A 25924-nucleotide genomic window follows, 5' to 3' on the forward strand; every position below is an offset into this window, starting at 1 on the left:
ATACTCAGCCCTTATATGGTGCATTATCAATAATTGATTTTACAATTAATGTTAAGTAAATTGATTTCTCTATTACTGTTTCACAATATTATATGGAAATGAGCTCTTCTAATGGCGATGATCGCCCTGTGTCTGAACTTAATGATTCTATAAACGATCTCATGTTAAAATTGTCATTACAATCTGGCGAACCAAAAGGTAGTACAGAATTCGCCAATAGTGCGGATAAATTGAGTAGAAAGGGACTTAAAACTCTCTCAGAAGGAAACATAGCTAAATTATTTGGTAAATAATTCGCAATTATTTAGGAAATACAAATCACAAATTTTGGAACACACAACCAGTTACTCAACCAGATCAAAAATTAACTGAAAATGTATTTAAACGTTTAATATAGGATTTTGGACCCATAAGCGACATTGATACTGTAGACAAAGTTAGATCTGATCCATATCCCTTACCTAGCGGCTTCAAATGGGTTGTATGTGATATACATCAGGAATCTGATAGACTGCAGATATATGAATTATTGAGGGATCATTATGTAGAAGACATGGAGAAGCTATTCCGATTTAATTACTCGCAAGAATTTATCAAATGGGCCATCGCGCCTAAGGGATACATAAAAGATTGGCATATTGGCGTTAAGATCGAATCCACGGATAAATTAATTGGTTTTATATCCGCCATTCCATGCAAATTGTCACTATCTGGAACTTTAATTAATGCGGCTGAAGTTAATTTTTTATGCGTGCATAAAAAATTGAGATCCAAGAGATTAGCCCCTGTATAAAATAAGTTAATGTAGGTTTTGATAAAGGAGATTACGAGGAGAGTAAATCTCAAGGCAATTTGGCAAGCTATTTACACGGCAGGTGTGATAATACCCACTCCCATTGCCACTTGTCGATATTGGCATAGGCCACTAGATATTAGGAAACTTGTACAAGTAAGTATTATTTTTGATTTAAAATGATACACAGAACTTACATAGGTTGGGTTTAGTGGTCTAGGCAATAGGATGACTATGAGCATGGCTATTAGGATATACAAATTGCCGGAAGAAGTACCCGTACGATAATTACTTACGCAGAAATACTTTAGGCCTATGCAAAAAAAAGATGTACCACAAATACATAAATTGCTTTGCAATTATCTACAAAAATTCAAAATTTACACTGTATGGACACAAGAAGAGATATCCCACTGGTTTTTGCCACAGAAAGATGTAATCTACGCCTACGTTAAGGAAACTGATGGAAAAATTACAGATTTCACCAGTTTTTACAACTTGCCCAGTTCCGTGATAAAGAGTGACAAGCACAAGATTCTCAATATTGCTTATTCATACTACCATGTTGCAAACACTATTCCATTTGAGAATCTCATCAATGATACCCTTATAATAGCAAAGTCAATGAATTATGACGTATTCAATATGATCGATCTGATGGATAATAGAAAAGTATTTGAGGTAATTCTCTTTACAATTTAGAAGTTAAAGTTTGGACAAGGTGATGGAGACCTGCACTTTTATCTATACAATTGGAAGTTTCCACCTGTAAGTAGTTCGATCATGCAGATTAAACCACATGAAGTTGGAATTGTGTTGATGTAAATTAGTGGCACCTATTTGGATACAGATATTATAATTCAACAATTAAAATTGCTATAAATACCTAATAGCTCATCCTTGGTTCTACACTGTACATTTTTCAACGCATATTCAATATCATCGATTGTAACATGTATTGCAATACTACACATTTGTGTGTCCACTTTTGTATCTTCAGGTTCATGTTCTACTTGAGATGATGATATAAATTGGCTAATAGATCTCAGTGCCGATTCTCTGCAAATAGCTTCAATTTCTGCTCCGCTATATCCTTTGGTCCTATACGATAATTCGTCAACCAATTCATCTATTTCCAGTGATGGATCTAGTGAGAGTTTTGACAGATTAATTTTTAATATGTGCTTGCGAGCTTGCAAGTCTGGTAGTTTTACATAAATAAGTCTATCAAATCGTCCAGGTCTTAGAAGCGCTGGATCTAGTACATCAGGGCGGTTAGTAGCTCCTATGACTACTAGTTCGCCAGTAGAATTAATGCCATCCATTTCATTTAGCAATTGACTCAAAACGCGGTTACCAACCTGAGTAAATATTTTTGGCAAAATAATTAAAAATAAGTTAAATAAATACCTCAGATACCCCTTCTGACTGTCGTGACTTTGCTATTGAATCAATTTCATCGAAGAATATGACACAGGGAGAATTTGCCCTTGCTATAAAGAAGATTTGGCGAATTGATCTTTCTGACTCCCCGACCCATTTTGAGAATAGTTCAGGGCCTATGTTACAGAATTATAATGATTTATACGTATACTTTAGTATATTAATAATACATCATTGACAACATTCTTACCCTTAATGGAAATGAAATTCATATGTGACGAAGTAGCTACTGCCCTAGCCATCATCGTCTTTGAACAGCCGGGAGGGCCATATAATAAGATCCCTCTAGGCGGTTTAATAGCAAATTTATCGAGTATTTTTTTTTTTTTGCAAGGCCATTCAACGCTTTGTTTAAGTAATAATTTGACATCTTCATACCCCCCTATATCAGTCCATTTGGTGTATGGTATTTCGACATAAATCTCACGAAGTCCTGAAGGGCTATTTCACTATTTGATTACCTTAATCCCTTTCTAGCTTCTAATAAGTCGTCAAAAGTAATAATCATATCGGTTATGTCATCTTGCAGATATTGTTTACTCTTTGTTGTTAAACATTTGTTTATCAAACCCTTTAAATCCGCTGCCACAAAAGCGCTGCATTGATCACTCAAAGTTTTAATTTCAGTATCACTCAAGTTATAATTTATTTCACTCAGTAATCCCTTTAGTAATTCAAATCGTTGTGACGAGTTTGGCACTCCAACCTATATAAGTTAATTACATTACATGTATTTCCGAATCAAACCGACCAGGCCTTCTAATTGCCGAATCTAAGTCATTGGGTCTATTTGTTAGGCCTATAATACAAATATCACTATTTGAGTTGACACAACTGTCCATTTCACATAGTAATGCTACTAGCGCTGCAATATTCTATATTTAGTGGTTATTACTTGATTAGTATCACGCTTAGAAGCTATACCATCTATTTCATCAATGAATATTACTTTACCACATTTATTTCTAGTATGGAATAGTTGGGTTATGTTCTTCACAGATTGCCCAGGAAGATCCGATATCAATTTAGTAGAAGAGGTAAGTATAATTTCCGGGGGAATGCATTCAAACTCCTTCAATTTATCAACCTTTAACCAATTTTTCAATGCACCTTGAGTATGCAAATGATATGTGTGTTTTGCGATAAATGACTTGCCACAACCAGGAGGACCCCAAAGGAGAACCCCCTTTGCAGAGTTTATATTATTTTTCTTGTGAAATTCCGGATAAGAAAGTGGTATGAAAACATGCCATTTCAAAAAATTTAGCAAATAATCCATTCCGTATACACTGCTATTCATAGGTGTATCGCACAAATTGTTTGCGCGATTTGGCAAATCAAACGTTATTTTTGTGCACTCATCAATTCTAAATCAGGAATTTTTTTGCAAATATTTACACTAAAGATCTTGGATGCTTACCTAATTGGATAATCGTCATTTGAGTTACTTATGCCATTGGATGTGGTGGAAAGTATCGTTACTGTACATAATTTACCTAGTAAATAGATTTGGAAAATATTGTGTTTGTACATAGTTAGCCCAGTGAATGTCATTTTAATTATATTTTCTGGTGAGTCATAAATACTCAAATTACCACAATACAATGAAGATAACCATTCAGGGCAGTAACTTTTGTCCATTACCAACCCGAAAGTTACTTCACTAGCATTTTTTACATGAGAAATTGGCATAAAAATGAATTCTGTTTTCTTTTTTACTTCCAATTCCAATGATTTTAGTAGTGAATTGCTCCCAATTAATCCATTGTGTCTGGAATCCACATGCAATACATTTGCAACAAATCTCTTTCCAGGTACTGCAATTGTTAATTCAAAATTTGGATTATTAGCTTCGATCGGGTATTTCAATAATTTACTAAGGGGTTTAATCAGTGAATTAGGTATACTTAAGTAGTTGATTGGACAGTTTTCTCGATGTAAATCAAAAGGGAGTGTGATACGGTGATCATTAGTCATTTTACTAGTTTAATGATAAATTTTTGTTGTCAAAATAACAATTTCTATTGCGATATTCATATGCTTATTAAAAAATAATGAATTGTGGGTGTGCATATTGTGATATAAATGCGTAGGCCTGTGTGGTTGAATATATGGACACAATACAGTTTTTTATTCCTGGAGCACTGTATTTTTAATATAAAATAATAAAATTTCTCCTTCTAAATATTTTATTAACAATTATTTGGTTTTTATGGAGGAAACTCCAGCGATCGTATTAAACTTTGGATCAGCTGCAGTAAAAGCAGGAATAGCTGGCGATGAATCGCCAATTTCTTGCTTTCCAAACCTAGCTGATGGTATATCACTGTTAATTTAGAAAATCTTATGCATTTTGGACATGCTGCTAAAGATGTCTTGATGAAAAGACAATCCAAACCCATCTTCCCTTACACTAATGGCATCGTAACCAATTGGTACTACACTAATCACTCAGGTCCGCAGCTAATGGCATTTGGAAACACACATTTAATGAAGTACTGAAGGCAAATTCAGAGGAACATTCTATACTGCTAACAGAGCCCCCTTTCCATCCTAAGTTTCATAGAGAGAAAATATGTCAAATCTTTTTGGAATCGTTTAACGTACCTGCGTTTTACATGGGCTTATCTTCCCTACTTTCATTGTATGGTACTGGAAGAACTTCAGGCATGGTATTGAATATGGGCCAGGGAATATCCTATGCCGTGCCTATTATCGAAGGTTGTGTACAATTGCAATCAATTTCCAGATTTGATATTTCCGGGATTGATATCACCAAACAACTATTCAAATTAAGTCTGGCAAAAGCAGATGTAGTTGCTAATTTTGGTGACAATTTCCCTGATTACCCACTATTTGATATGATTGACAATATCAAGTGTAGGTATTGTTTTTATCGCGATTTTGCAAAGTCTCCAGAAATAAATGAATCGCCAAGTTACACCCTTCCTGATGAAAACAATATATCACTTACTGACGAATTGTTCGAAGCACCGGAGATTATTTTCAATCCACATCTAAATAATAAAAACTGTCTGGATTTACCTAGGACTATTTTAAGGGCGATACAACTGTGTGAACCGGAATATCGTAATGAACTATATTCCAGAATTATACTTGCTGGGGGTACCAGTAGATTGAGAGGTCTAGTTGAGAAATTGAAAGTACAACTGCAGAACCTATCATTACCTAGTGTTAAGACCATAATTAGCACTGCACAAACCAAGGACGATGGGAGGGGTAATTTTGGCTCGGAATACACAGACTGGGTTGGAGGGTCTATTGTAGCCACTTTATCCACTTTTCAACAGATGTGGGTCACTAGGGATGAATATAATGAGGCTGGTCCTACGGTTATTCATAGGAAATGCATATGAAATAAGTGCACAAATTCCCAGCTTATGCGTAATTTTGCATATTTGATCACAAATTTCTTGGGTTTTAGCGTCTTTAATTGCCAAACTTGAAATTTAGTATCCAATACATACGATTATCTTGTCATTAAGCGAAATTTATGATCATAATCTACAAAAATTATGTAAATTGATGTTTTATCGTTGACAAATCATGTGTAATAATTAGTAGTATATGTACAATTGCATGTTATAAATTTGGATTTAAAGCATTTTCATTTGTTATAATGTATGTCTATTTAATATTGAATTAAAATATTTAATTATAAAGAATAGTTGGGGTATACATTTTATATACACAATTACGATTATATATTATACATATAATAATTAATTAACCTTAACTAAATCAATTAACATTATATAATCGTCATTATGTAATAAACAGACAAGTATAAAATATAATAATCAATAAACATTAATTAGCGTCATATAAATGATTGACTGCATTATTGTTCAAGGAATATAAATAATGACATAAAAGATATTTTAAATGTGTATAAAGGTTAATATACACAAATATAAATGATTTAACTTATAAATTTTGGTAAATGCTATTTACGTAATCTGCAAATTGATCAGTACAGTCGATTTAGAGCCAGTGCATCAACACTAGACATGTAGCCACGCAATAGATATAAATTATATTTAAATCGGATATAGATTTAGCAAATATACCAGAACTAAGCATGCGAAAACTATATACTATATAGTTGCGTATAATTAATGTGTAAATATGTATACACAAATATTCAGATTAATTATTTTAATGTGTAACTATCTACTTATATGTTTAATTTGTATATATATTATAGCATTACATATCATCATTATAAAATAATTATACGCGAAGCTAGTTATTATATACACTAACATATGCTGTAATTAGTAATTATGGATGGGGCTAGATCCTCCGTCCTCGCCGAATCCGATCCCACGGATTCTATACCAGTACATGGTTTAGATTATGAATCAAACATCACTATCGAATCTTTACTCAAAGGTTTCAAATTTGGTGGATTCCAATCCACGCATCTGGGTTTATCAGCCGAAATAATTGATTGTATGCTTAGAACGCGGCAACAATGTGAATTAGAAACTGGCACGGAGTTTGAAAATAAGGGATATAAGATATTCATAAGCTTCACTAGTAACATGATCTCTTCTGGAATCAGAGAAGCTTTGGTTTACTTGGCCAAACATAGGCTAATAGATGTACTAGTAACCACAGCTGGAGGAGTGGAAGAAGATATTATCAAATGCCTTGGAAACACTGTACTGGGAAGTTTTAGTATGAAAGGCAGTGAACTTAGAGATAAGGGATGGAATCGCATAGGCAATTTGATTGTTCCCAACGAAAATTACTGCCTTTTTGAAAAATGGATTCAGCCACTACTGGACGAATTGTGGCAAATCCAAAATAAAACTGGTAAAATTTGGACACCATCAGAAATGATTGACTTTTTTGGTAACAAAATAAATGATCCAACATCTCTGGCGTATTGGTGTCACACTAACAAAATCCCAATTTTTTGTCCAGGCCTAACTGATGGGTCTTTGGGTGACAACATTTTCTTCCATAGCTATGCAAAATCTGAAAATCCACTAATAGTGGACATTGCTGCAGACATACGTAAAATCAATGATATTGCGATACACGCGAAACACACGGGCATAATCGTTTTGGGCGGTGGTCTGCCTAAACATCACATTTGCAATGCCAATTTGATGCGGAATGGAGCAGATCATGCTGTATACATTTCAACTGCCCAAGAATATGATGGTAGCGATTCCGGAGCACAGCCTGATGAAGCTGTTAGTTGGGGAAAGATCAAATCCAATGCAAATCCAATTAAGGTACATGGAGATGCTACTATTATCTTCCCATTACTAGTGGCTGGAGTATTTAAGAAGTTTGTCAAAAATAGCTTGTAGACATAGCAAACCACGGCCTTATTGTTACAAATACACAGTAAAGAATGTCCATGCTAGTGTATATGATCGATAAATTTTTAATTAGAGTGCGAGCAGAATTAAAAATGTATTTATTAGGAAAAGATTTAGTATAAATTTTTTGTTTAATATCAGATATAGAGTTATATAGTGTCATGCCCACGTAGAACTTGTATGGTGTTCACTATATGAATGCGTAATGTTTAATTACACATTTCATCAATTAGTTTTTGATGTAAGCAGTTTTTATTATTTCGGCGCAAATGGGTTTATATCGCAACATCCGTATATTTGGCTCAATAACATGGTGTTTGATAAGTGTTCTAATATTCTTCTTTTGTATATTTTGTACAAATTCATATCATATCAATGTCACTAGCCATGAGTTACGCACCAGATTAATGGCAAATGAAGTAAATGCTGATGATATTGATATATCAAAACTTGATGAAGATGAAAGGTTGGCCATGTTGTATAGACAAAGGCAAGTGGATACGCTTAAAGAGTATCTTCAGCCAATAGCCGCAGGTTTGGCCAAGGAAATGACTGAATCTGAAAGAGAGAAGGAGTTTGGTAAGAAATTGACCCCAGAGACTGTAAAGGCTAGGCAAATGCAGTCATTTATACCGCATGATTACACTTATCCGCCCACAACTGAATTACCTTTTCAAAATGACATTTTAAAATCAAGGTTTCCACAACAAGAGCCTATTGACCATAGAAAAAATGTAGTATACATACCTACTAGGGAGGAAAGATTTCAGTTATCTCAAGGCAATCCGTCAAATTTTAAAGAACGTGATCCATACCGCGTTCTTAAATCCAAATATGACGCACAAAATACGAAAAACAATACTTTGCAACAAAATAATGCAGTTGAATTTAACCTATCAGATCATAGGCCTTTAGAGGGCGTACCGGAGACATTAAACGATGGCTGGGAACTATTACCGTGTAAGACAATTTTCAAACACAAATTAATGTACCCTTCTAACGAAATAGATCCAACGTTAATTCCTAATGAAAACAGTTGTGTTTTTGTCAAGTTCCAATTTTTTGATGCGGAAACTAATCGCTTTATTTATTCAAACAAAGAGCTAGGTGGGGATTTGTTGGCAATTGAACTGGTAAGCATTCTAGTTATATTTGGTAATTGATTGGTTGGAATTTTATACTACGATAATTATGAAATCAATCAAGAAATTAACAATTTTTCATGTGACATAGGCCAATTGTGAATATGGATTCCGTCAGTGTTTGTTAAGTATGTATGCCGGGGAAATGGCGGAATTCGTTATGCCATTTAGTGAGTATAATGAGAAAAATCGTGATATGCCTATGTTCTACGGAGTAAATTGGGTTAGGTACTGCTTGATTTATTATGTATCAGAATCTATAGATCCATTATATATTAACCATTAACAATCAATGATTCACTCAGGCTATGGGCATACATGAATGACTGCCATGATGGGACCTTCAAGTGGTGGGATTTGGGTCCATTTGATGCTGATTTGCTTCAAACAGAAGACTACAAGGGTAAATCCAAAAAGGAATACTGGGAGAAACGCACTGATGAAATGGTAGAGAATATTAAGGTATCAATATATTTTACATAGGCCGAAATGGCAAACAATCCTTCGAGTGTTTATTGGCATGAAGCCCTAGAAAATATGAGTGATAACCAAAAAAAGGCAGCCAAAGGTAAATGCTGAGCAAGTTAGATTATTTCGAAAATGAATGTAATGAATATGAAAAAATGCAACACATGGAGTACAGTGGATCGCGTGGTTTTAGGGATGCAATAAAGGAAACAGGACAATTCAACGGGTTAGACGTAGGTAAGTGGCAATATTCTTAATTCCATAAAACAAATCAATCACTTGTTGTCAGATTATATATTTATATTACAAAATGTTACTTAGGTCATATTGTCGGCGGTAGATCCACTTATTATTGCTACAAGGAAAATGAATTCACAATTTACCTGGCCATCCCAGTAAAACCGGGTATAAGAGCACAGCATGTAAATATTGTGATACAAAGGTACAAATTATTAGTGCAAATTGGTAATAAGACGGTAAGTTAATAATTTATTCAGGTCCTGGAGGACGATTTGATTGGATCAATTGATGTATCCCAAGGTACCAATTGGTGCATGTCTGACCAAGTAATTAATTGTTGAGTTAGGCCATGAAACATGAACCATTAGATCCATTGCCAGATGAAACCCTCGGCACTACTTTGATGGAAGATGATTTTGAATCTGTGTCTAAATTGCCCTCAATTATTATTGTTATGGCTAAGGCAGATCATCATCGGCGAATTTGGGGCTCACTATTTGAAAAAATATGATCGGTATAATTAAAAATCAATAACAATGCGCAACACATCAACAAAGAAACTAACCTTAAGATATAATTTCAAATTGCATATTAATAAACTACTAAAACTAAAGTATACAATTTAAACTAAGTTCTCATCTTTCCACTTATTCGAATCGTACGCCTTTTTGGCATTGTCAATGATATTCATAGCTTCATCAACCGTGAGATATTGCTCATTTCGGATGAATCTGTTATTGGGCACCTTGTAGGTTTTATACCAGTGTACTATATCATGGCAAATACTTGGGTAATACTTTTCAGCATCTTGCATATTACTGATATTTTTGTAGTTCTCATTATGGGTGCTAATGACTATTATTTTCCAATCCATTTCATCTTGGTCAATCAACCCTAAAGCACCAATAACCTGGATTAAATATACTTAATAAATACATTAGATGGTAATATAAATAAGTATATGATTATTCATTAAGATATAATGTATGATTTAATACCTTTACGGTCAAAATGTCACCAGGCTTATATGGGACAGGTGATATCTCAACTAGATCCAAGGGATCATTATCTCCAAAATATTTAGACCCTCCTTCCTCAACAAATTCCTTAGGGTCCTCCCAAGTCTTAGGCATTGCTCCATAATTGAATGGGTTAGGTTTTGGATATAGTCTAACAATTCCATTCTTCAAATCTTGTTTTATAGGATTCTCGGATGTTTTAGTGTCTATTTCCAACTTTTCTAACTGATTTTTGGAAATTTCAACTATCATTGGAAATACCTTGTTTCCATCACTATCTACACTTGATATTTCATCTATATGATTAAAGTGCCATGGTGAAACTTTATTCCCAGAGGCATCTGAAAAGTATATTTTAAATTCTGCATCACCAAGGTTTCCTTTGGTAATCAAGTTTAAGGATTGAAATACTTTATTGATCATTTTATCATAGTTAACTGTATGCGAATATAACAATGAATTGTGTATGCTGTGAAACTTTCTGTAAGTGTTAACGAATAAATAATATTCAGGTCGAGGACATATATGACTGTGAACAAAAATAAGTGGAATGTATCTGTTTAGTAATGTGGTAAATATATTAATTAGTTTTAGATTCATATAACTATGTTTTGTTATGCTAATGCAATTTATCAAACACTAGGGGGTGTCAGCCAGATTACACCAACCAATGTAAATGATATTTCCAACTCGTTATATCTTACATGATATATATATAAAGATACTAAATTTTTTGAAAGATTAATTTTTCTAAAATGCATATTCAATCATTGTCAACTGGTAAAATGTGTTTCAGGGATAATACATTGATTATATTTTTGAAAGACTTACGAATATATATTTGCAGATATTCACTTAGTAATTCTATTCATATTCAATACAATATGATCAATTGTTAAATATATATTGCTCAATTTAATACACTCTACCCTAAGCTATAGTTAAAATTTGATTAGTTAAGTTATAAAATCCTCCCATAGATATCGCAGATCATAGTAATTTTTTAAAATTAATGTCATAAATTATGCAATATTCATGTGCGTTTGGATGTTATATACATAAACTTCAATCCAAAACACATGGTAGCACAGCCGCATATGCATTATACTATACACTAGTATTATCGCATCATTATGCCTCAATGGCTAATGTACATCTGCGTCGCAAAATCATAACATTCTTTCTGTCGATATATATTAACTGAGAGTCTATAATTTCATTTTTTGATATTTTAACAAATAGTTTAGTAATATGGAAAAAAAACTATTTCCCATTGATGAAGTATCCGATGAACGGACCGAAAAAATCGAACTCAAAGCGATAAAAAATTATGAAAACATTAAAGAAGATAAATATTTCGAATCGCAAACAATTTTGTCAGGTAAATGGTTCTTCCAAAAAATGATCCAAAAAGGTAGCCCACATTGGCAATACTATTCTGGAACTTTTACTAGCTATTCTGCTTTTAAACAACGCCGAGAGACATCAAAAACTCTAAACGTGACTAAGAAACCGGAATCTCGGACCTCAGAATTTTTTAACAAATTTAGGAACAGATTTTGGTCTAAGAACAGGGTTCAATGCAAGCCAAATGATACAAATTCCAAATTAGGAACTGGCCAAAACAATTATGAAACAATAAAGTGTCCTCATTGCTACGTCCTTTATAGTAGTAAGGATCATATAATACTTAATGACGAATCTTCTTGCAATTATTTTAAGTTATACGTTAGAAACTATACGTTACCTCATAATATTGCATTTAATAAATCACATAATAATAGTGACAATACACTAACACACTTTGGTGAGGATGTTAAAATTATTAAATTGTTCAGTTCCAATTACACAAGGGGTGAATTTTTACACATTTTTCCGGATTTTGGTTGGAGACTACTCATTGACAACAACATACTTACAAAATCGATCAAATCGGTAGATCCTGTAAAAATTTTATCTGTCAGCTTTTACAAAGAGTCTAGACGAATGAAATTCTCAACTTGTTTGGTAACATTGGCAATTAATATATTCGTTAGGGCTGCACGAATTGGTGCTAAATTTGGTTTGATAAAATTGACACCACTTATAGCTAAAATGTTTCCAAAATTAGAAGAATCTGAGAATGTTTTTGACGGTAGGTGTTTTTTAGAAATGAATAAATTAGTTTACTATTCGCTAGATTAATACAATAATTACAATTATTATACTTTTTACATAGAAATGGGACCAAATATACTATATAGTGATTCCACAAAGCTAGGCCTATTTTCTCCACAAATCAGTCTTAGTATCAACGATACAAACATGGTAAATCACTCAATTAATTAAGTTTTATACGGCGTTTGGTCTACCTGATTATGGATGGAGATTGTACAAGAAATCAACACTATCTAATCATTTACAAAATGGTAATCATAGTTATTTTATAAAATTGCTCCACTGAGTTATTTCATTTAGGTTGTTCATCTAGAGTGGCCAAGTCAACACGTTACCCCAATGCTTTGTTTTACCAAATGCAACTTTGTGATGGGTTCATAACCTCAGTAGACATAGCATCATACGCTATAAACATGACAGAACTGCTTTACAGGCTGGAAGCTTGGGATTTGTCGCGAGAGAGAACACCGCAAAGTACATATAATGTCGAAATATTACATAGGGGTTATAATGAATGTACTGTAAGTGTATAATGTAACTTAGATAAAGGATATAGATGGCGCAACCTATACGATAATACCAGAAGAAGTAATACTCAACGTTTCAACATTCTTGCAATCATCATTTATCACTCAGCCATCACTTTTATCCTGATGACGATTAGCTTGATTTTTTATATCGCAGAAAGTGTGGTATATACATTTTAAGAACTCCTTTTCATAATTTATATTACTCTGAACTGTAATTTTAGCGAATAAAAATGTAATTTTTACTCCATGAATGATAATTTTAGATATTTTAATTCGTAAACAGTTTTGCTTATTGATTCAGTGCTTACTGCATTATAATTATTGCTAATAAATTGAATAATAAATTATTTCAAAGTGAATCATTACATGTGTTTTATAGCATCATATAATTATAATCACAGTGAATATTTATTTAATAGTATCAACCATATATTAATATAAAATATTCTACTTTTAGAAAACAATATAATTATTCACTAAACCTAAGGATAATGCATAAGACAAAAACTGAAACATAAATGTTAGATAAATTATCGTTAAAAATGTCGTTAAAAAGAATCTAACGGGTTATTAATGATTGAAATTAATATATATCACAAACTTTTAATATTTTGAGTATATTTCATGAAAATAAATTTAGTAATTCATATACCATAGTCACAGGTGTGATATACAGATACGATTATGAGTAGGGCGCCCAATCGTAATACAAATGTGAGATCACGTCTTGGCACACTTGGCAATGGATGAGTTGGTTGATGCCCTTAAAAAATTGGGTGCTCAGGTTTCAGAAAGAATATTTAAAAATCCCACCAAAGATGAGACAGTAGGTCTATATTGTTTGGCAATTCAAGAGGTGTTTGGCAGAGCAATCACTCAAGTTAGGTATGAAGAAGCTATGGGCACACTTAAAAGTAATCCAAAGTCTGATTTATTTGAGACTTTCGGATTTACAATTGAAAGCAATTCGTATAAGTCAATAGGGGACCTTCGTTTTTATCGTTATTGTCAGCGTTTACATTCTGCTCTTGGCCTTGAGCCAATTAACCCTACGACCATATCAAATCCAACTTCGGCTGATATAAAGAAATTTGGTAAGGCATTGCTCGCATTTTTGAAGTTTCGTGACAATGTACTACAGTTACTGGGCACAGACTTGGACACTTTGATTCAGTCACTAGACGTCAAATTTGCTTTGATAAATGACAGTAATCAAGCAGTTAGGGAATTAAGTGAATTTTCCAGATGCAACGAAAAAAACGTGCATGTCATATTAAATATGCAACAGGAAAAGAAGTGTCTCGAGACAAAACTTACCCTCATTAATGAAGAATTTACCATGTTTAAGGAAAGATTACGAACGGTGAACACTAGAATTAATGAGTTGCAAGAGTCGATAGAGCAAATATTACTACAAACTGTAGTTGCCAGGCAGACTAATCAAGATTTGCAAGATCAGGTTGTTGAGGATCCTGATAAATTTAAGTCAGATCTTATGCAATATAACAGTCAGATTGATTCTGGCAACTTGGAACTTGATCATCTAAAGAAAAGTGAGGAAAAGCTGCATGAAAAAATTGCAAATTTTCAGAACTCTAAATCCCGCATTGACACAACAATAAATCTTATTTTATCACATTTAGACAATGTGATTTACCCTTATTCCGAACTAATTTCAAGTATAACAAGCGCCACTGCTGATTCACAGGCAATAGATGATGATTTGAAACGTATAAATCTTGAAATTAATGACTGTCATGAAACGTTAAAATGTTGCAAGCTGGATCAAGATAATATGCAAAGAAATATGAGTTTGCTGGAGAACAAACTAGCAGATAATACTAAAAGGCTGAGTATGATGGATGAAACTGGACGAGAAAGGATTGAATCAGTACATAAAAGGATAAAGGAGAAAGAAGAAGCGTGTTTAGAACTGGAGAGGGAAATTAAAAAATTGGAAATCCTTAAACTTGCCAAGGATACAAATTTCAACAATTGTATACAGGATTTTGTTACTTTGTTACACCCATATGAAAAATTATTGCGGTATTACTAGTGACACCAATTCTTTTTATTCATAACCATGTAATTAAATGGAAATTTACTTATATACTTATGTATACTATCTGCGTAATTTTTAGTATTACTGTAGAATTAAATCAATTAAGCTGTCAATGGTTCAATGAACCGTCATTTTTAATTCATTAGAAAAAAAACCCTAATATTTTCCCACCAGTATGCTTCCTCCTTGCTTCTTCATGATCTATGATTCCATAAGTGGTAGTAAGTACTAGGTGGCCAAATTGTCTAGATGGTAAAATATTCGAACACCATTGTTCGATATCATCCAATTTCACGTCATATCTCGGAGATATTACCCCGCATTTGTTTATTCTTCCTAGTAATTCAATAACTATTTTGCCAGACCTATGATCATCAATAATCTCAAATGTGCCGATGTAACCATTCTTTTGCATGCAAGTTAGAAACTTGATAATGACCTTTGAGGAAGGGCGGATAAGAATCTGGCGGCGGCCGCGTTTCTCAGCATTCACAATAGCCTTCAGGCAATCGGCGAGAACGTTTATTCGCACCATGTCCAACGACTATAATAATGGGGCAGGCCTATGAGGCATTATACCCATCACTTTTTTATTCCCAGTAATTACAACGTATATATGCAATAATAATTACACAAAGTTACGTTAAAATAACCTACTATGGTTATTTTAGCTAGAATTTTAAGATGGCAGATATTTCACAAATACCTCACATTATACATGATACAACATCTTATAGTTTTACCACGTTATCGCAATTTTATTGGTTTAAACAAACTAATGCGCATATTTACATATATCAAGAAATTGTTAATTCTACTAAATATTTAATTTGTGCTGTGAATAATTTAAATACACACACCAATGTATTCCACGACAAAATACTTGTAGAATTAATTATTAATAACATATTCATGATATTTCCAGCTGAAACACACTCCGTTTGTATCGTAGCGCAGAATATCGTAACAAAAATAACGTTTATGTAGTAATATCACAGTTTGATTGTAAATAATCATGTATCTAGTGTCATTTAATCCATGAATATTGCAAATGCGTAGTAAATAATTTATTAGGCTTATAAACTGAGTGTTTGGCTGATTCCGGAAATAATAGCTGTGGATTAAAAGTTGTTCACGATTAATGATGTGACCCCATCACATTATTATTGCGTATGTGTATTTTACGCTTATTCGATTAGTCGCACACTTATTACTCTAACTGCATATTTTAATTTCTTTTGTTTGATATGTTTAACGAAAACGAGATCCCTCAGTTCCAGCGCCCTTTCACCCCCTCCAAAGACACGGAGATTGACACTAGCATCAATTTCCCTGCCAATTCAATTCTAAATAACATATCATTTCAAAAATTATTGGATTGGTTAGATGAATGCACAGAAGGCTTACCAATCGTGGAAAGTTTTGCGAGACGATTCAACGTTACTAGGGGTCATATAGCGGCAATATTTTCTGCTATATTAATTCTGTACTTTATTTTCGGCTGGAAAATTAACATCTTTTGCAATACAATAGGGTTGGTATATCCAGCATTTAAATCTCATAAGGTTTTACTGATTCATAGAGCCATGACTGAAAGTCCAAAAGCAACAGCTACTATCACAACTGGGGGAAAGGACAAAGAAAATGACACAAACCCTCAAATGCCTACTTGTCTCAATGGAATCCAAGGGGAAATTATGTTTTGGCTTAGGTACTGGATTGTTTACTCGCTTTATTTATTTATTTCGATATTAATTTTCCCCTTGATATCATGGTTGCCACTAATATCTATAGTTCGGGTTGGTTTTATCCTATATCTCTACCATCCATACACTAGAGTAAGTTTCAGAACATTCGTACTTTGATATATATATATATAATGAATCTCCTATATTTATTATTTGTAATAATGGTGTAGTGTGTTTAATTACTTATTAGTGAGTGATTTTTATAATTATTCTTTAATAATTGTTAGAAATGTTAAATATCGATATTCTAATAATTTTAAATGTGTTTATACTTTGGAATTACCTGTTAATACACTTTAGTTATGGCTTATTCCAAATTATAAAAATAATTTACACTACGTGTAAGGATGGTGTGATAATTATTTTTGAATAACTACCACCCAAATTTTGACAATCACATACAAATTACGTAATGTATGACATTCAGTGCAATTGCTTACATGAAGTCTGGTGACTATTTCAATACATGTTTTCCACTAAATGCCTACTCCAACATAATAAATGAGTATTATATATTATTGTTAAAAACAATTAGTAAATACATTTTTATATTCTTCAATTAAGCTGTTGATTATTTAGGGGGCCAACGCGATCTACTACCTCGTAATATCACCTCTGCTAAGCAAAAACCAGAAGATCATAGAACAGGCCATTGACACCCTCGAAAGGGTTGCGATGGGTGAAATCAGGAAATTTACAGAAAAACAAATGAAGCTACACTAAATACAACTGCAAGGATTTAAATATTTACCAGGGGCATTTTATTGGTTTTTTAATTAATCTATCCTTGGTATTAAAGCGATTGGCACGTGAGTTGCGTGTGAAACGATTTTGTGTATTGGGATATTTGGATCGGTGATATTCAAGATTTATGGGAAGGCCTTCGATTTTGCGACCTAAATAAAGCACATCCAAATAAAATTAATTAAATATTAATTTCATATGTAAGTATTTGATCATTATGATTAAATAATTATAAATATAAAATTGGTCGCGCCTCTGATGACTTATGAATGTAATAACATAATAATTAATACACACTATAGAATATTAAAGTATATAGTGAATCATTACCATTAAATTGTGACATTGCTTGCTTGGCATCGCTTTCCCTTTCATAAATACACCCTCCTGTCCCTAGAGACCTATCGGTCCGATCATAATCAATCCAAGTCTTAACTACTGGACCTATTGAACTAAATAGTTCCTATGTCATGGCTTTAGTACCATCAAATCATTATCCCGTATCGTATGGTCTAGATTTGATATGCGTATAATGTGTTTAATTACCATTCCATGCTGGAATCTCCGATCGTTCGTGAATCGCCTCCTTCCCCCGCCGCCAGGTCTAAATCTCTCACTACGATTCCCTGTGTTTTTCGGAGGAATATCATCTGCATGAAGATTTGAGTATACCCAACGCCATAGATAGCTTGTCACTAGTAGATAATGTCATAGTCATCAAGTAGTAGGTGAGTTGTATGGGGTCGTCACAATGGATCCAAAATTGGAACATTGCGAAGTTTGTTCCGTAGATTTTGCTACATCAAACTGGAAGAAGAAATGTGAATTCTGTGGCAAAGTATGTTAATTTTGATATAGCAATGTTGCAAAAAATGTATAATCGGTAGGAATAGCATTTGTGAAGATTGCCTATTTGCCCAATCCACTAGACAAGCCTTGTCCTTACAGGAGGATTTGGACGTAAAGGATACGATTAATTCGTTGTTGAAAGATGAACTAAAAAATAAGGTGGGCCAGGTGGAGCGCTTTAGGCAATTTCTACTCGAATTTGATAGTCTATTTGTCAAGGATGTTATAGGGGATAGAACACATTTGTTGATGAAGATAGATTTTACCAACCTCGAAAATGATATGGATCAGGTAATCGAAAAGTCGGTGAACAATATTAGAATAGTGGCAAATGAGTTGAAATCACTTTACGATGCAAGAGAATCAACGGTATCGTTAATATCGCAGTTAAATGAAAAGATTCTGGAGCTTGAGTCGCAAAATTTAGAATTAAAAAACAAGATATCAAATATAGGTGATAGCAGTCAAAGCTTTGAAATAGCTGACGATTTTGAAGTAGGGATTTTAAGGGAGCAATTGGAAACCTATAAATCAAGATGTGATGCTCTAGAAATGCAATTGCTTTCTAGTAAAAGATTAGAGTCACGATCCAGTACTGGAATTTTTTTAACTGCCCATAATTCTCATCAGAGGAATGCGAGGTGGTGGTGTTGTTTCAAGTGCCCCTTATTCTCTTAACCCGCTTATACTAAATATTACATTTCTTACAATATAATAATACACAATTAATTGTATTGCGTTTATAAAAATATACATCAATTTCGACAATTTTATTATTATTTATCATACATTCATTTTAGCGTATTTTACATATGTTCATTTTAACCTATTCTCGTCAATTATTTGTTTTATATAGAATATTATTGTTGAGTGATCAGATTAGATATAATTGACATCTAACTAATTACACAAACTTTATGTCATTAGATAATTATTAATTATACATTACTAATTATTTATTATTCAATAAAATATACAATAATTATATATATATATGTGCATATGCATATGTATATGTTAGAATCAACAACTCGTAGGAATCTTATAATGATATTTACTTATTTTATTTATCAACCTCATCGAGTATTAGGTTTAAATATAATTAATGTTGTCGGTTAACAAACATAATCAAGTAATTCGATTGTATTACTTAATCAAATTAATAAACGATTTATTAAAAATAATTTACTGATCAAAAATATACTGATTTGATGATAATTGATAAAAATAAGCGTGATCACAATATATCATTGATTACATTTGCGATGGCTCTTAACTGCTGCTGTTTACCATTAAGATCACGATCCTTCTCCGCAATTTGCTTCTGTAGGACCTGAAAATCCCGGGATTTGTGCTCAAGAGTCTGGGCGAGTTGCTCTATTCTAGTGCGATATTCTTCACATTTAGCCTTTGATTTGGTTAACAGGCTCTCCTTTTGATTAATCTGAGCATTCAAACGTCCTAATTGCTCCTCCAATTCTCGTTTTAGGCGTTCCAACTGCTCCAATTCACTTTCAAATTTCTATGTCATGCAATCTTAATGTATATTTAATACTTAAATCATTCAGCAATTATCAATAAATCAGATATGTAAATATCAAAGATCACTATTATAATAATATGTTATACTTTATTGTATGGATATGTGTTAAAACGCATAGCATGTAAAAGATGTAGTAATGAAGAAATATGTAATGTAAATAGGTATATTTGTATATAAATTAAATATTTTTGAATATATAACCACAACAAAATAACTGCCCGCTCACATTAATAGTTTTTTCCCTCTCTTGCAGATGTGTATGTAGTGAACTTAATTGATGACCCTGTTGTACAAGTATTTCCTCCTTCTCTTTAGTATCCTTTTTGAGAGTATAAAAACAATGACCCATTAGAATAAGTTTTTTAAATGATTCCTCGAAATGTTTAGAAACATTTGAATGCTCGTTCAATAATCGCGAGTGTTCCTGTTTCAACACTCTAAATTGCTCAGACATCTCATTAAATGATTTCAATTGCATAGAAAGGGAGTCGCATCTAAATAACAATTTAATTACTTTGACTTGTATGAGCTCAGTTTGCTCTCAAGCATCTTAGCATTCTCATTTGCCTCTATAACCTCGTTTGATAACTTATCTCTCTCATGTAGGAGTTCCTTATTGGCCTTGTGGAGCGTTGATAGCTCACTTTGAACCTTGCTTAACTGCTTGTTGGTTTGCGATATGGCCTCGTCAAATCTACTCCTTTCTTCTTGTAACAACCTAAATGGCATTGGATGATACCTATCACTATTTTTTTCTGCCGATTTTAGGGCATTTTTAAATTCAAGGGCTTCCCTCTCAAGCCGCTCATATCTACTTGCGATTTCCTCGTGCTCCTTCTCTGCTTTCTCCACTTTATTGAGAAGTTCAATTTTCATACTGTTAAACGTCTTTTCCATATTCTCAATCTTATTCTCCCAAACATCGCATTTCTCCAGAGATAGCATGCCCTTGAACAGAGATTGTTTATAAGGGTCATTTGCCACTAGCGGTAGGATTACATTGAAGTGGATGATAAATGATCCAAAATTACTGTTAGCGGTTGTAAATGGAGAGAAAGGGGTTTCGTTAGACAATTTTAGTATCCCTTTAAATACCTGTTTGACGTAATTTTGTGATAAGGACTGTAAGAATTGAGGTGAAATTTGCGCCAAACCAAACAATCCAATTTGCAGCAAATTATCATTGTCAGACTCTCTAGACTTAATGGAAGTCAAATGGCACAAAAAACGTATAAATACATCCTTCTCAAAGCAAACCCCAGCCTCTATTCCTTTCCTTTCAACGCTACATTTTGTGCCAAAGTAATCCAACACGATTAGACCCCCTGCAGCAGTTTTTAGATCACCTGATATGAAACTACTCGAGACAATGTCACTGATTACATCGCATTTATCTTTTAAAGCATCCAAAACATCATTTCTTAGTGACGAATTTAACAACCCATCCACTAGAGAGAGATTAAATAATGAAAAATAATCCCTCTCATATTGGTTTACATTCCTAGTCTTGCCAAAAAAATTGGATATAACCATCTTAGCCACACTTCTCCTCTTTTCTTGCTGGATATAAGATAGACCTTTACCCCCAGCACTCTTTAGTAACATAGAAACAACTAGCACCAACGGAATACAAGCTTCGACATTATCACCTCCTCCTGAGCATTTAAGAACGTAGTCGATAAGTATATCAAAACTTTTGATTATAGTTGAGTAGATATTCTTGTTCTTAACGTCATCGCCGCGTAGTATGGCGCCAATGGATCTAAGAGTGCGTGTAAATGTATTCAACAAATAAAAAAATAGCTTAAATAGTTTACTATCGATCACCCCATCAATTTGATCTGTAGAAATAAGTTTTGATGCGTTAAGAATGAATATAAATGCCACTTTGTTGACATTTATACTCTTTTGCGCAAAGGAAGAAAACTTTAGATCCGATAGACAATGAATTAGAGTGTTAATGATCAAGTTTGTTTGAATAATATCCATATTGTTTGCGATATTTTCAAACAAAATTGTTATGCCAAAATAACTATTGGATGCTATTTCGTTTGGGTAGGCGGTAATTAGAAGTTTGTATCCCGAAATGAATAGTCTTTTATTGGAAATTTTGTAGAGCTTTGAGTAGAACTCCTTGATCCACTGAAATGAATTAAAAACTTGGTGGTCATTAGGTAAATGTTCTATAAGCTGTGTTAGAACCATTAAGTGTTTAGATAGTAAAAATGATCTATTTCTTGGATTACGGTCGGGAAACACGTAACAAGACTTTTTATCACTATCTGACCCATAGTGCGTTTCATGACGTTCATTGTAAAGGTCTAAATTACACAAAAAATCCTCTGTGAACAATTTCGTTAACTGTGTTATGATAGCAAATGTTGAATTCTTGTACAAATTGTCACTAAACCCCTTCAACGATCTGTAACCTTTCTTAACCAATAATTCAAGGCACAGATAATACAATTGGTATACCTTGCTATCCCAGGTCTTTACATTACTTGTTAATAACTCAAAGAATTGACTTACTGACTTTTCCAAATCTGAGTGATTGTTGCCATTAAACACAATCTTTGTTATAAGTGATGATGCGTACAGAGAAAGATCTGGTGATTTACTGTTGAAAGGTTCAAATTTATAACAAATTGAAAGAATGTATAAACTCCTTATGTGATCATCAGTAGTTAATGATTTTATTTCCAAACCATTAAGTGATTGCTTTATGTTGGACAAATGAGTACGAAACAATGAATGAGTTTCAGGTGTGTCTAAAAGTTGTGCTTTGAATGGATTGGATTGAAAGGGTTTTATGGCATAAGGAATGCTGAATAGACTATATGAATATCGTTCATCCATCGATCACGGCAAAAAATTTTGTCTTCCAATTTATTATCCGAACCAGAATGTGTGAACGAGGTATCAGAAAATCAAATGACAATCAGGATTTTTGAACAATTTAAGATATTAAAATATCAATTTATGTCGTGTTAATCGATTAATGATTGCTATATTGCGATAAATAAGTAATGGGTGTGTGACACTATCTATGTTCCAAATTTATTAAATAGCAAGGTGTAAAATGCATATTGTTACAGTTCAACAAATAAATAAGCAGAAATTAAAGATCTTTTAGATAAAATTATGTTGAAAGGTGTGATGTTCATAGTGCCTGCGTGTACAATGTAAATAAAGGGTTATGACGAAGGAATGCCAAAATCCGTCAATGGGGACTTAGAGGGAAAATACATAAGAATTGTTACTTGAATAAATACTAATTAATTATTAACTATTACTACAAATATAAATACTCACATAATTTCGTGCATTTTGGTAACCACTTGTAAATTTGTTAATTATAAAAACGTGCAATTGTTAGCGATTTGTGGATAAATTGCTGTAAGTTTTAGAACTGAAAGACATTAGTATTCTATAATTTTCCTAATTATTTGAAACCATTTTTTAAAAAGTTCATAACCCCTCAAAATAATACATTGGAGTTACACATTTCCCTATTATCTTATACGTGTCTATATGTAAATCATAACATTATTTTTGGTAAATTTTGGATTCTAAATTGGCAGTATCATTGGATTTTTACCCAAATTTAATAATTATAATTACTAATGGTTTTCTGCACTACACCACAAACACTCATACTCATATACAGCCACACCTTTATACATGATTGACCTCCAGCTTCATTTATCGGTTTAATATAGGATCACTTGATTATCATCGTATTAGAATGGTTGAAGAATGTGCGTCATTTTCGCATAACGACGACTTCACTATTGACGTCACCAGTTCCAGATCCGATGACTACCATCAATTGTTTCAGGGTGAAGTGAATTGTAGTTTTAGACAAATAAATTTATGTGGAGGGGATAATGCACCTTCGCCTAGGGCTGCCCATTCTGCTACCGTTGTGGGTAACTGTATCTTGTACTTTGGAGGCTGGTCCGGAAATATGGCCTTAGGGGATGCATATGTATACCATACGTCGTTGAAGAAGTGGTGTCGGGTTATACTTGTTGAAGATGAGATCACTCAGAAAAATTCGAAGAAGAAGTCCAAAAATATTTTGGCCAGAAATAACCACGCTGCGGAAATAGTTAATACGGTGAAACCAGAGGAGAAATCAGAAGTCTACATTCACGGAGGTCATGACGGCACCAATTGGCTATCGAATATGTTTTGCATTGATGTAAAAAATCTTGAATACCAAGCCAGAAATGCCGATCCATCAGAATTCATAAAATTAAATATTTGTGCAATCGAGCAGCATGGTAAAGCGCCCACAAAACGTGCTTGCCATTCTCTTACCCAGGCTGGTGGATTGATTTACGCCTTTGGTGGCTTTGACGGCACTATTTGTTACAACGATCTTGACGTATTTACACCTAATAGCTCACACTGGGCCAGATTGAGTAAGCCTCACGGCAAAAAACCTAGTGCCAGAAACGCCCATATCATGCTGGCTGATAGTACTGAAGAAAATTTGTACCTATTTGGCGGCCATTCGGGCAAATCATACTACAGAGATGTATACCAATATTGCATTTCCAAGCATACTTGGACGCTCATAGACCCAAATGGTGATCTCCCCCCTTCAGCACGCGGATTGGCTGGCTCGCTGCTAAAAAACAAATTTTACATTTTTGGTGGCTTTGACGGCAATATTCGGAATTCTGACATTTATGAATTTGATCCGGAGTCCAAAGTTTGGACCTTTATAAATCAATCGAACAAAATGCTAACAGATAGGCAACGCCATTCAATGGTCACTGTAAACAATATTTTGTACGTTTTTGGCGGTTATGATGGTGTTAAATGGTTGTGCGACTTGTATGGTATTACATGTCACCGTCAGTCATCCAACAACACAACAAATAAGTCTTTGCAAACTTTACTAAGCAATCTATCGCGACTTGTTGGCTCTTCGTTATTTAGTGATGTGACAATATGTGTTGATGGTAAAGATATACCAGCTCACAAAAGCATATTATCCGCCAGTTCTAGTTACTTTTACAATCTATTTATCGTCCCTGATTCTCCATCAAAAATTCAATTGCATGGCTGGTCCTATGAAGCGTCACTTAATATGATTGAATACTTGTATACGGCAAAGATTAACGACTTTGCTGCATTTTCTTATTACAGATTGTGTGAGCTCATGGGTCTTGCTGATGGTATCCAACTCAGTTCCCTGAAGATGCTGTGCCAGGATGAGTTGCAGGAGAAGATCAACTGCGAGAATGCATGCTATCTTCTCAAATGTTCCAGTTTGTATAAGGCAGATAACTTAAAAAATGCATGCTTTTCGTACATTTCGGAGCATTCGGATCAGGTGATGCATACTTCATCTTTTGAAGAGTTATCAAGCGTTCCAGCCCTCGTACTTGAACTTGCTAAATTTATGAATAAAAAGTGATGAGCTCATTCACTCACACATGTTATTTTGTAAAATATATACCAACCTAATAATTAACATGAAATTTTAATACCCGTTTTAATTGTATAAATTAATAATATATTTTTGTAATAATTGTTAGCATAAATTAGTTTGTATTTGGCATTAATGTAGTTTAGATCGCCAACATTAATGATTTACCACTTGTGTACATATTGTTTTAATATCGTTTGATAATCAGGTGCATTGAATGTGTATTTTTGCGTATTATTTTACTTGATATGAATTTAATCACTTATGATAATATATCGCACTATTTCAATGTAGAATTTGCAATTTGGAAGTGTTAAGTCACTAATAAACTAAATTTATGCAAATGTTATTGATATTTATTTAGATTGTTTAGTTTATATTAT

General features: G+C 33.4%; 15 protein-coding genes across 15 annotated transcripts; 10 read left to right on the forward strand and 5 right to left on the reverse strand.

The window, feature by feature from the left end:
* Window positions 93-1618, forward strand: BMR1_01G02050 (glycylpeptide N-tetradecanoyltransferase; the record flags this gene model as incomplete). Its single annotated transcript, XM_021482856.1, has 8 exons — window positions 93-285; window positions 309-376; window positions 398-787; window positions 809-949; window positions 995-1072; window positions 1094-1474; window positions 1496-1561; window positions 1583-1618. The coding sequence occupies 8 exons, from the start codon at window positions 93-95 to the stop codon at window positions 1616-1618; spliced, it is 1353 nt and encodes a 450-aa protein (XP_021337452.1).
* On the reverse strand, window positions 1654-4213 carry BMR1_01G02055 (Cell division cycle protein 48 homolog MJ1156; the record flags this gene model as incomplete). Its single annotated transcript, XM_012792024.1, has 7 exons — window positions 1654-2154; window positions 2204-2352; window positions 2427-2677; window positions 2698-2942; window positions 2965-3111; window positions 3132-3603; window positions 3657-4213. 7 exons carry the CDS (start codon window positions 4211-4213, stop codon window positions 1654-1656), a joined length of 2322 nt encoding a protein of 773 aa, XP_012647478.1.
* A 235-nt stretch (window positions 4214-4448) lies between these two features.
* On the forward strand, window positions 4449-5613 carry BMR1_01G02060 (actin II; the record flags this gene model as incomplete). Its single annotated transcript, XM_012792025.1, has 3 exons — window positions 4449-4554; window positions 4575-4671; window positions 4692-5613. 3 exons carry the CDS (start codon window positions 4449-4451, stop codon window positions 5611-5613), a joined length of 1125 nt encoding a protein of 374 aa, XP_012647479.1.
* A 930-nt stretch (window positions 5614-6543) lies between these two features.
* On the forward strand, window positions 6544-7584 carry BMR1_01G02065 (deoxyhypusine synthase; the record flags this gene model as incomplete). The annotated part of the gene is made up of 1 exon (XM_012792026.1): window positions 6544-7584. The coding sequence occupies one exon, from the start codon at window positions 6544-6546 to the stop codon at window positions 7582-7584; it is 1041 nt and encodes a 346-aa protein (XP_012647480.1).
* Window positions 7585-7865: 281 nt separating this feature from the next.
* BMR1_01G02070 (conserved Plasmodium protein, unknown function) lies at window positions 7866-9957 on the forward strand (the record flags this gene model as incomplete). The annotated part of the gene is made up of 8 exons (XM_021482857.1): window positions 7866-8729; window positions 8830-8966; window positions 9044-9200; window positions 9222-9306; window positions 9327-9443; window positions 9528-9682; window positions 9704-9772; window positions 9793-9957. 8 exons carry the CDS (start codon window positions 7866-7868, stop codon window positions 9955-9957), a joined length of 1749 nt encoding a protein of 582 aa, XP_021337453.1.
* BMR1_01G02075 (inorganic pyrophosphatase) lies at window positions 10069-11065 on the reverse strand (the record flags this gene model as incomplete). The annotated part of the gene is made up of 2 exons (XM_012792028.1): window positions 10069-10356; window positions 10445-11065. 2 exons carry the CDS (start codon window positions 11063-11065, stop codon window positions 10069-10071), a joined length of 909 nt encoding a protein of 302 aa, XP_012647482.1.
* On the forward strand, window positions 11717-13276 carry BMR1_01G02080 (hypothetical protein; the record flags this gene model as incomplete). Its single annotated transcript, XM_021482858.1, has 5 exons — window positions 11717-12599; window positions 12684-12772; window positions 12795-12873; window positions 12923-13143; window positions 13166-13276. The coding sequence occupies 5 exons, from the start codon at window positions 11717-11719 to the stop codon at window positions 13274-13276; spliced, it is 1383 nt and encodes a 460-aa protein (XP_021337454.1).
* On the forward strand, window positions 13895-15208 carry BMR1_01G02085 (conserved Plasmodium protein, unknown function; the record flags this gene model as incomplete). Its single annotated transcript, XM_012792030.1, has 1 exon — window positions 13895-15208. One exon carries the CDS (start codon window positions 13895-13897, stop codon window positions 15206-15208), a length of 1314 nt encoding a protein of 437 aa, XP_012647484.1.
* BMR1_01G02090 (small subunit ribosomal protein S15Ae) lies at window positions 15357-15749 on the reverse strand (the record flags this gene model as incomplete). Its single annotated transcript, XM_012792031.1, has 1 exon — window positions 15357-15749. One exon carries the CDS (start codon window positions 15747-15749, stop codon window positions 15357-15359), a length of 393 nt encoding a protein of 130 aa, XP_012647485.1.
* Window positions 15750-15898: 149 nt separating this feature from the next.
* BMR1_01G02095 (hypothetical protein) lies at window positions 15899-16201 on the forward strand (the record flags this gene model as incomplete). The annotated part of the gene is made up of 1 exon (XM_012792032.1): window positions 15899-16201. The coding sequence occupies one exon, from the start codon at window positions 15899-15901 to the stop codon at window positions 16199-16201; it is 303 nt and encodes a 100-aa protein (XP_012647486.1).
* On the forward strand, window positions 16462-17685 carry BMR1_01G02100 (HVA22/TB2/DP1 family protein, putative; the record flags this gene model as incomplete). The annotated part of the gene is made up of 2 exons (XM_012792033.1): window positions 16462-17052; window positions 17542-17685. The coding sequence occupies 2 exons, from the start codon at window positions 16462-16464 to the stop codon at window positions 17683-17685; spliced, it is 735 nt and encodes a 244-aa protein (XP_012647487.1).
* Window positions 17710-18424, reverse strand: BMR1_01G02105 (THO complex subunit 4-A; the record flags this gene model as incomplete). The annotated part of the gene is made up of 4 exons (XM_012792034.1): window positions 17710-17858; window positions 18037-18169; window positions 18190-18356; window positions 18379-18424. The coding sequence occupies 4 exons, from the start codon at window positions 18422-18424 to the stop codon at window positions 17710-17712; spliced, it is 495 nt and encodes a 164-aa protein (XP_012647488.1).
* A 33-nt stretch (window positions 18425-18457) lies between these two features.
* On the forward strand, window positions 18458-19233 carry BMR1_01G02110 (FYVE and coiled-coil domain-containing protein (FCP); the record flags this gene model as incomplete). The annotated part of the gene is made up of 2 exons (XM_012792035.1): window positions 18458-18544; window positions 18565-19233. The coding sequence occupies 2 exons, from the start codon at window positions 18458-18460 to the stop codon at window positions 19231-19233; spliced, it is 756 nt and encodes a 251-aa protein (XP_012647489.1).
* On the reverse strand, window positions 19793-22954 carry BMR1_01G02115 (conserved Plasmodium protein, unknown function; the record flags this gene model as incomplete). The annotated part of the gene is made up of 4 exons (XM_021482861.1): window positions 19793-20077; window positions 20325-20592; window positions 20613-20816; window positions 20838-22954. 4 exons carry the CDS (start codon window positions 22952-22954, stop codon window positions 19793-19795), a joined length of 2874 nt encoding a protein of 957 aa, XP_021337455.1.
* BMR1_01G02120 (Galactose oxidase central domain) lies at window positions 23844-25529 on the forward strand (the record flags this gene model as incomplete). The annotated part of the gene is made up of 1 exon (XM_012792037.1): window positions 23844-25529. The coding sequence occupies one exon, from the start codon at window positions 23844-23846 to the stop codon at window positions 25527-25529; it is 1686 nt and encodes a 561-aa protein (XP_012647491.1).

Source organism: Babesia microti, chromosome I (assembly GCF_000691945.2).
Source record: "Babesia microti strain RI chromosome I, complete genome".
Taxonomy (NCBI): Eukaryota; Apicomplexa; class Aconoidasida; order Piroplasmida; family Babesiidae; genus Babesia; species Babesia microti.